We start from the raw sequence: 10092 nt of genomic DNA, 5'->3' as shown, positions 1-10092 counted from the left end.
AATTATCATCTACCTTTTTCATTGTAAATAAATGAGCTCATAATCTTCTTCTTTTTTTTGATAAGATATATGAGCTCATAATCACATGTTGATAGGTCGACTTTAATATGATCTCTTAGGTTGGCTTCTTGAACTTGCAGTTATAACAAAGTGTTGGGGTCCTCCTCACATGGAGGGGTCCAAGAGAGGGACCTTTATCCCCTCAAGTACAGTACACCCTCAAGTGCATCAAAAAAGTACATCTGATGGTGCACATGCACTTGAGGGAGTGTTTTAAACAAAATCACTTTAAGGTGCACCGTCAAATGTATCTTTTTGGTGCACTTGAGGTCATCTGTACTTGAGGTGATAAAAATGCCCAAGAGAGTGATGTGAACAAGGCCAACTATGGATTCAAAATTGAAAGGGGATGGGGCCTATCCCTTGGCCATTTTGTCAACTTTGCGTAGACGCGGAAATTTTTCATCTATGATCTCCCTGTTCCCTTGGCTTATAAATAGGGGAAAAGAAGAGAGAGCTAGATACAAGCAAAGTGAGGGGAGTACCTGCCCACAAGAATGGGAGAATGGGGTTCCAAGTGTTCTTGTAATAGGGTTAGAGGGTTGTACTCCTGTAGTTCCACTTGTTTAGGTGAGTGTTGTGTTTATCCAAGAGGGTCATTTTTTGATGTTATAATCCTCTGGTGGTAACTAGAGAAGTTGTAATCTCATTATTATTGATAATGGAAGTTTTGATTGGATGAGGTCCCGTAGTTTTTCCCTTCAGTGGCAGAAGGGTTTTTCACGTAAAAATTCTAATGTATTTTTATTTTCTGTTGCTTTGTATTGTAGTGGGACCCGCATAGTTACAATTCACATGGTACTATTCACATATATTAATCATAGACACTGTTCATGTGAATAGTGTTGGAGGAGGAGGTGTCTTACTTGCTCCCGTAACTTGCACACAAGTGTGAAACCGGTTCTCCGTTTTTCCCAACACAAAGAAGACATAAATATACCTCTAGAGAGACCTGAAGACACTAAGGCTGCGTTTGGTAACGGTCTGAACACTGTTCTTTGCTGTTCTTCTGTTCTTTAAAAACAAAAAAACATGAAAATCTGTTTGGGTTACCGGTTCGTTTTTATGTTCTTTCAGAACGAACCGGAGGGAATCTTTACCAAAAGATCGTTCTTTACAGACCGTCTCAGAGATGGTCTGTAAAGAACGAGAACGACTAGCCGAAGGCAAAAATCGACCAAAACCCGTGAAAACCCGTATAGGTCTTGGTTTGGAGATACAACCTTGCGATCAAATGTTGGGAAGAGAAGGGGAAGAGAAGGAGAAGAGAAGGAGCAGAGGAGGAGACCTCTACCTGCAATCCGGCCTTCAAGGTAAGAACAACAAACCACGATCTCATCTCTCTCTCCCTCTCACTCTCTCTGTCTCGTTCTCTCTCTCTCTCTCTACCCTGCTGTAGACCCTCTGGTGTTAGGTCGAAGAAGTCGGATCAAAAGGAATGGATTTCAGAAGAAATTGAGCAATTTTAGGGCTTTTGGATAATGTAACATTCTCTCAGTGTAATGTATTGATTTAGTAATTCTTCATGTTTAAGATTTTAGGGTTCTTTGTTGAATAGATAATCCGTGCCTCCATATGTAATCCGTGCTTCAAATTTTTTAGGGTTCTTTCTCTATTTCACTATTTAACAAAACCCTTGAGGTGTTTTGTGTCCTAGATGGGTTGTGATTCTTTGTAGGTGGATGTGTAATGGAGAAAGATAACTCAATTGGGTTTTGAATATGTTGAAAAATTAAAAGTCATACAGAATATCCATCTCACAGAATATCCCAGTTTCTGCTTGAATAGGATGGGTGAAATTCATTTTGCAGGAATATCTCCTAACACTACTAAATAGAACGGGTGAAAATCTGCTATGGGAAACAGTACTTCCATGTAAAGTACAAGCAGCACAAATGGACCGGATAAGCTAAAGTTCTTAGCACTCCAAATTGGGGGTAAATTGTAAAACACACTAAATGCAAGTTTTGTTAGTATGCCTTGGAAAGTGTCGTAAAACCAGGTAATTTTTAGCAAGTCTTATCGACTCTTTTTATTCTATATTTTGTTGATCTTAGATAGTAGCATTCTATTGAGCAGTACCACCAAGCCTGCTACACACTTGACAAAATGTTTCTCTCTTTTGGATTTGATTTCGTAAATGAAAAGATTGTTTACGGAGAAAAAAACAAATATGGATTCGCATTTATATACATGAAAATTATATAGGAACTTTCCTCTTTTTTAAACAAAATAGTAAAGTGATTCAAGTCCACATTATAAGCTTGGTAATCATTGGATGTTCATGTCTCCCATTCTCCCCACTATTTTGCTTAAGTTTTGAGGGCTTGGTACTTGTGTAAATAGGGTTTTGTGGTTGCAAAGCCCCCTAGCACAAGCCGATGGGCAATTAATCATTTCATTGTGTCTTATTCAATTGATGATTCCGAATGGTAAAAGTTTACGGATCGATGATGCTCTTCAATCTGTGGATCTAAATAGCAAAATGCTTCTGAGTGGTGATCTAGAATTTGCAAACCTACATATGAAATTTCGGTGCTAGATTAGGAAGTCACAGGACTTTCTAAATGACACCTCTATGGGTTTTGAATATGAAATTTCAGTGCTAGATTAGGAAGGAAAATGCAAACTTGCATAGCCATACGGAAGAGAACATTGGATCTCCCTCCCAACCAAAATTTCAGCTCCCTTAAGATCTCATTGACACAAGCAGGCTATGCCTGTTTTTTAAGAACGATCCTTTTTTCCATTTCTAGAGGATCGGCTGTAGTGGTACGAAGCAATCCCCAATACCCATTTATTGGTGCCAAATGGGGCTTCATAAGGTCCGCGATGTGGGCTGTTGAGTCCCTTCCAAGTTATGTTTCACATTGCTTTGCGATAATAGCACGAAGAGGAGGGAAATGACGAGGAAGAAATCCATTAGGCTGTGATGTTGTGAAAGGTGTACTCACTCTATGTGGAGTGTCGAACTCAAAGTCCCAGGTAAATTTTCAAAGGGAAGATGGGAATCGGGTTTCATCTCTTTTCCTTCTCCCTTTCTAGTTATCTTTGGTCTTTTATTTTCTCCCTTTCTAGTCTCTCTACCCTAACTATATATGATAACGAGATCAATCAAAGGTCTTTCCCTTTGAACAATTGCTGCCTTCAAACTCCGACTTTGGGGAAGATATGGAAGATGAGATCTCTTTTCCTTCTTGTGAATGGATGTATTCATAACTTCCCTCCTGAATTTTCATTTTCCTTTTTTTTTCAAGTTAGATGCATTTATGTTGACTCTGTTTATTTTCCATTTTGATGAGATCATAACTCACCTGCTGAATTCCTATTTGGAAATCTTGCTTGTTAACTTTCTCATGCAAAGATTCATTTCATTGTGACTCTCTTGCTGTATTTCTTTTTTAGACCTTTGCTCATTTCATTTCTCTTGTGAAGATTCATGCTATTGTGACTTTTTTGTTGTATTTCTGTTTTGGATCTTTACTTAATGGGTCTTTAGCTCAAATTGGTAGAGCACTTGGAATATGAGCATGTTCCAGGGGATAGTGGTTCGAATCCACCAAGATCCTTTTTATTCAACTGTTCATAATATAGTCGGTTATGGCACTAATCCACACAAGAACCCAATATTAATGGTATTTTTGAAATTTGACATATTTTTATAAGTGTTTTGGTTATGTTAATGAAATATTTTAATTTTATGCTAAGGTTGGTAAGAGAGAAAAGGTTTTTACAAGTATTTTTTGGTATAATTTAGAAGGAAATGACATTACTGTAATTAACATCAAATTTGGAAGAACAGGTTTTACCAAACACCATTTTCGTTCTGAACAGCATTCTTGAGAACGTTACCAAACGATCATTTTCGGTCTCAGAACACCGTTCTACACCAAGAACGCAAAAAAACGTTTCTATTCAAGAATGGGCGTTCTTTGTTCAGACCGTTACCAAACGCAGCCTAAACAGGAAACCGCCATTGTTCTATCATTCATTTACAGATTAGTAGAGAATTTTTGCTTCCATATTTGGAGATTCAAAGAGATCTCATTCAAAACATCTCAAACAAATATTGATTATCCGTACCCATCATCCCAACTTCTTTTGGCCTGTGTAGATCAACACATCTATATTGAGAGCCAGAATGCTAGTTTGGCTAATTGCAATTTCCAATTGGTATTTGGCTCAGTTAAAGAGCACAAAAGGGCAATCAATATTTTGGTAAATAATGCTGTATTGTATCTCAGTACAACTTGAAAAGTTCAGCTCTGGATAATGTTTCACCAAAGCTAATAGTCCATCAAGCTATGCTAATTCTGTTAAACTCAAGCTGGATATCCAAAACAGACCCTGATTTTGTGTTCAAAGCAAGGAAAACTAGTATTTATCCCTCACACACACACACACAAACAGAGAGAGAGAGAGATTTTGTTCAAAGTCAATCAAACATGAAACTGAAGCCCAAGAATATAAAATTCCCATTAAAGAATATATGCAAATTATCTGATCATCCTGATCATTCCCTGCTATATAATGTCTCCTTTAGTTCTACATAAAAATTATTGCCCCCATAATCTGGTTGTTCTGATAAAAAATTAATAATGAAATATTTAATACAATCAATTAAAAACAGCATAATTGATAAATTGATGAAGATTGAATCATAATCTGGAGGAGATTTCCAACCGCTGATGGTCACTCAGTGCCCTAAGTTGTCTCCTGAGAATCTTTCCTGAAGGTGATCTTGGAATAGACTCCACAAAAACTACCTTCCTTACCCTCTTATAATGAGCCACCTGAAGAACACATTATTTCTTTAGTCATTAATCAAAACTAGACAAGTAAATTTTCCAAAGAAATAAATAAGCAGCTCAATTGCACTTAAAGATGATTGATGCTATCTCCTGCAACTGCATAAATGTGTAGATTGAACTGAAGCTCAGGTTTGAGATCAATGCCCATAAGCAAAGAAAGTGCTCATGTTGAGTAAGTATTTCAGACAAAGACAATTGCTTTTACAGAATTGAAAGGTTATGAAACACAGACTTAGAGCTCCACCCAAAAAACCCAGTAAAAGGGAGCCATTATACCTTACTAGCAATGAAATTGATAATCTCTGCTTCCCTGACTTTGCTTGCTTCCCTTCTCACCACACAAGCCATTGGAATCTCCCCTGCTTCTTCATCCGGGTACCTGAACTTTCATTTTAATTAGTTCTACTTGATAACTTTATGTATAAAATAAAATAAAAAAATGAAGGAAAGAAAAGAAAAGAAAAGAGAAGAAATTTCTTTGAAGATCCCTAAAAAAACCATACGGTATCACAGCTGCATCATTGATTTCAGGGTGGCTTAACAAGATCTCCTCAAGCTCAGCAGGAGCAACCTGTACATGTAAAGAAAAGAAAAAAATTTGAACATCAGTGGAGTAAGAAAGCCATTACAAAGCATTTAGTGATGAATGCAAGAAACAGAAAAAACTATACCTGAAAAGCTTTGTACTTGATGAGTTCCTTGATTCTGTCCAATATGTAAACAAGCCCACATTGGTCAATGAAGCATAGGTCACCTGTGTGTAGCCACCCTTCCTCATCAATAGTGAGGGATGTTGCTTCTTCATTCTTCAAGTAACCTACCCAAAAAAAAGGTTGTCAGAATTGGGTGGAACCCTAGAAATTTGAATCAGAAAGAAGAAACAAAGATTTTCCTGAAATTTGTGATTTTTTGAAGTTTTTGATTCAAGATTAAAGAAGGAATGGCACAAAAGGGTACCTTGCATAATAGGAGGTCCTCTCAGATGAAGCTCTCCATACTTGAGAGGTGGAAGGGGCTTCCCTGTCTGAACATCAACAATCTTAGCTTCCACACAGGGGATTAGCCGGCCGATTGAAACATGAAGCCTACCACTAACCCCATTGCATAGTGTAATGGGGCCATTTGTTTCTGTTAATCCATAGCACTGCACACCCACAATATAAAACAAACACATTTGGTTGAATCATCCAAGAACACCTATAACCCCTGAGGCACTACTATGCTGTGAAAACAAATATAATGGTTGCACTTAAAGAAAATAAAAAAAGGTAAACAATAATTTTTTAAATGAAAATCAAGAGTAAATCTGTCTGATCCAGATCGATATCAGCCGAGACTGATTCCATATCTCATACCAATTCTTATGACCCGGGGTCTGAGAGATGAAGGGCTTGAGGAATTGGGAATAGATTGGTGGAATCAATTAATTTGGATCAGAATTAGCCGAGATCGATCCTGATTCTGGATAATTCAGACCAGGATGTTTATGAGTTTTTGGCGATTCTTGTGGATTCAGATCAAGATCAACTTCTGACCAAGTGGAAGTAAGATTTTTTTTTTTGAGGAAAATTGCCTAGATCTATGAGATAAGAAAATTAATTACAAAACAAGTAGATTTGATTTTGTTTACACTTAATTTGTATTGTACAATTACTTGTTTTGTAGTTTTTTTTTTTTTTTCTTTCTTATTATCTAGTAGATCTAGGAAATCCCTCCCCCCTAAACTAAGTTGGTGGTCCTATCAAAATTTAATCACTGAGAAATAATTAATTTACCTGAGATAGTATGATGTGGGGATAACACTTGCTAAAACGGTCCATATAATCCTTGCCCAAGGGAGCCCCTGAACATATCAACTCCTTTAGAGAACCCAACTCTATCAACTTAGTTCCATAGCTCAATCTCACCAGCTGAACCACGATCGGCGGCACCACCGGCAACCTAGTAACCCGGTACTCCTCCACCGCCACCAACATCTCCTCGATCGAATACTTCTTTAAGATCACGGCCGTGGATCTTACCGCCAAGACCCCACACACAAACATAGACAACCCAAACATATGGAACAAAGGCACCACACACATATAAACATCATTACAAGCTTCACCCTTAGCATCCCACACATGCCTTAGTAAACAACTCATGGCTATTAAGTTACCATGAGAACACACAACAGCCTTACTCTTTCCTGTCGTTCCCGACGAGTACATGAGTGCCGCAGTGTCCTGTTGACGAATCGACACGTTCAGTGATTCGCATGAATATGGGTGATGTGATGAATGATTTAACACATCATCTATGAAGGATTGAGTCATAAGAAGAGGCCCAGAAATGAGCCCATCAAGCTTTGGTTTGAGTTCTTGGGTAGTGAGGATTAAAATGGGCTTAGAATCTTGGATTTGAGATTCTAATTCAGGCCTAGTGTGTAAAGGGTTGGCTGTGCTGAAAATGGCACCAAGGTACATGACCCCTAAGACAAGTAAAGGGAAATGTAGGAAGTTGGGTGAGACAACAAGAACTACATCACCTTTCTTCACACCTAGTGTACGTAAGGTGCATGCAGCGGCGACTATAAGTGACCGGAACTCACCGTAAGTCACCGATCTGCCGGTGGTGGAGTCTATGAAAGCAGGTTTGCAGAGAATTTGAGGAGGGAGTGGTGAGAGGAGGAAGGATGGAAGGGAAAGACATGGATTATGAGGAAGGAGAGGAGAAACCCATTTGCTATGGTAGATTCCTGTTGATGGGCAGAAGCCACTCTCTGCTAACACTTCCATCCCTCTCTCCCACTCTCCCTCTCTCTCTCAGATCTGACTCTACTCTGCCACAAATGTAAGTGAAGCAGAGAAAGGAGCAATAAATAGGACCGTTGGAGATCCACTGCTTCTGGTATTATCTCTTTGAAGGTAAAGAGCTGTAGTCTTAAAAACAGAGACAGGCCTGCCTACCAGAAAAAGCAAAAACAAAACGATGGGCCATGATGTAGGTTTGTACTAGAAAATTTCCAGAAATGCATATAATTACCGGCAGGTTTACAGTTCTGTGACCAAGGTTCGTAATCCAGGTATTCGATGCGGTATCAGTCAAGACCGTTACAGATTTGGATCGGTAAAAATGACCAAAATCCAGGTTTTACCAAATCAGGCTAAAATTCAAGAAAAATGGTCAAAATCCCAAAACAATGATAAGTATCGAATCGAATCGGCCGATCCAAGGATACATTGCCAGATCAGTCTAATCTCGGGATCGGCCTCGGCTGATACCGACTTGGGGGGGGGGGGTGTTAAAACCTTGTAGGGTTTTCAACAGAAAACAAAGTTTTGTATTTGTGATCTGTAGGTGAATCTACTCTTTTTACTCTTTAGTAGGCTAAAGACATAATTTGGTGTACATTGAATTGATTATCCCAAAATAAATTGAACAAAGAATCTTAGTGTAGAGGCATTAATTGGATCCCTTGTTTGAATCGATTAACCTTTGTTAGATTATCCAGAAATCCATATGATAGGTCTAAATCTTTATTGGGCCAGGGTTTACTACCCGGTCATGAGGTCCCTGCGCCAGCACGGGGCCAACGAGGTGGGAGCATAGTTAGTAAATACTCGTATTATATGCGTATTATATGAGTATCCGAACATTTGAATGAAAAAAACTCCATATTACGTATAATATTTTAGAGTCGGTAAAATACGCACATTTTAAGAGTCGACGTATAATATTCGAATGAAACGCATAAAATACGCATATAATATATTTACATATATATATATATATATTAAAAAAAAAAACAAAAAACTATCTTAACCGTTAAACCAATTCTAATACTAATCGTTAGATTAAAAAAAAACCTAAAATCTACCACGGACCAAACCCTCGTCTTTTCTCCAGTGGCTGATTCCCCTTCTCCGTTCCTCTCTGTCTCTTCATCTTCTTCTTGCATTCTACCAGCGATTGCAGCGGTGTTTCTTGCGTTCGTCAAGTCGGCGATTGCAGTTGCAATTCCTTAAGGTATTTTCCTGATTAGCTCGTAGTGTTTTAGAACCTTTGTCTTTTGATTTGGTTTTTTAAAATTTAATTTATGCTCTTCTCTTCTATTCTCTAAGCTTCAGAAGAAGAAAAGAACTATTTGTTTTGTTTTGTTTTATTTTCAAACTTATAGTTTCTGGTTTTTTGACTTGGTCAAAAACTGTTGTAGTATGATAGATGGAGGAGAATTTTTTTCTTGACTTATTTTTTCATTTATTTTTATTTGTTATAGACAATATTTTCTACACTTCATGATCACACGGTGTGATTCAGAAAATTATCGTCCCCAGTATTGGGGGCGGTCAAGTGCGCATCATGCGGCTGGGGCACCGCCCATGTGTGCACAGTGGGCCCCACTGTGCACACATGGGTGGTGCCCAGCCGCATGATGGCACTTGACCGCCCCCAGTACTGGGGGCAATATAGATCCGTGTGATTCACACCACAACCCTATTCAAATTTCCAAATGTAAAAGAGTAAATTAAGAAGTGGGAAAAAAAAATGTAACTGTTTCATGTGTGTGTTTTTGTGCTCATAACATGAAAGTAATAAGATGGTGATAGTGATGGTAGTGGTGATGGTGGTGGAGGTGTCTCTGTAGCAATGGTAACGGTGGTTTATGACCTATTGTTTCTTCAGACAACCATCACTTTTCCGTACTTGGGGGTTGTTTGCCCACCTCATCCTCTTTCTTTTTCCTCTTCAATTTTACAAAAGTTCTTAAATATAAGCAGTAAATTTTATTAGTTTTTGGGTGATTTGTTAATAACCATCTATCTCCCTTTACCTCATACCCATTTAGCCATTTCTTCCTTCCTTTAACACGAGACCTCTCCTTAGCTCTCCTTCCATTTGTCATCGATTGCCAACCAACAACTCTCTCTCTCTCTCTCTCTCTCTCTCATCTCTATTACTTTAACAGGGATATAAGCAATATTCAATCATCCCTTTTGATTGGTCATTTTAAGCCCTACAATAAAGAATGTAATGAATCTAGGCTTGTTAACCAATCAAACTATACATTTAGGCACATCAGTAAATGCTATTATTATTTTTATTAGATGTACATGTCTATTGCATAGTGAATATATGCCCATATTTTTGCTCCCGGGTTTTTACAGAACAATCATATTATACACGTATTAAACACGTACCATATTATTGCCGTAGCGTATTATTACGCCGGATTTTTTGA

At 38.2% G+C, this 10092-nt stretch overlaps 1 protein-coding gene across 2 annotated transcripts; it reads right to left on the bottom strand.

The window, feature by feature from the left end:
- Positions 1-4516: 4516 nt before the first annotated feature.
- On the bottom strand, positions 4517-9806 carry LOC122655812 (probable CoA ligase CCL5). 2 transcript variants are annotated; one of them, XM_043850160.1, is made up of 8 exons: positions 9772-9806; positions 6647-7662; positions 5829-6015; positions 5543-5688; positions 5375-5442; positions 5148-5250; positions 4690-4853; positions 4517-4653 (listed from the first exon to the last, which is right to left on the bottom strand). In XM_043850160.1, the coding sequence occupies exons 2-7, from the start codon at positions 7646-7648 to the stop codon at positions 4719-4721; spliced, it is 1641 nt and encodes a 546-aa protein (XP_043706095.1). In that variant the 5' UTR covers positions 7649-7662; positions 9772-9806; the 3' UTR covers positions 4517-4653; positions 4690-4718. The 2 variants fall into 2 exon arrangements, with proteins under 2 accessions (XP_043706095.1, XP_043706094.1); XM_043850159.1 differs by having other exon boundaries at positions 9775-9801.
- Positions 9807-10092: the final 286 nt, after the last annotated feature.

Source organism: Telopea speciosissima, chromosome 3 (assembly GCF_018873765.1).
Source record: "Telopea speciosissima isolate NSW1024214 ecotype Mountain lineage chromosome 3, Tspe_v1, whole genome shotgun sequence".
Lineage (NCBI taxonomy): Eukaryota > Viridiplantae > Streptophyta > Magnoliopsida > Proteales > Proteaceae > Telopea > Telopea speciosissima.
This window is presented reverse-complemented; position numbering and strand designations above follow the sequence as displayed.

What these genes read in the sequence shown, in the direction of transcription:
- LOC122655812 (XM_043850160.1), bottom strand. Translation starts at nt 7,648, where the DNA reads ATGGAAGTGTTAGCAGAGAGTGGCTTCTGCCCATCAACAGGAATCTAC. An exon ending in CCCACATCATACTATCTCAG is followed by an intron (nt 6,016 to 6,646) that starts GTAAATTAATTA and finishes GTGGGTGTGCAG; the next exon opens with TGCTATGGATTAACAGAAAC. An exon ending in AGGACCTCCTATTATGCAAG is followed by an intron (nt 5,689 to 5,828) that starts GTACCCTTTTGT and finishes TTTTTTGGGTAG; the next exon opens with GTTACTTGAAGAATGAAGAA.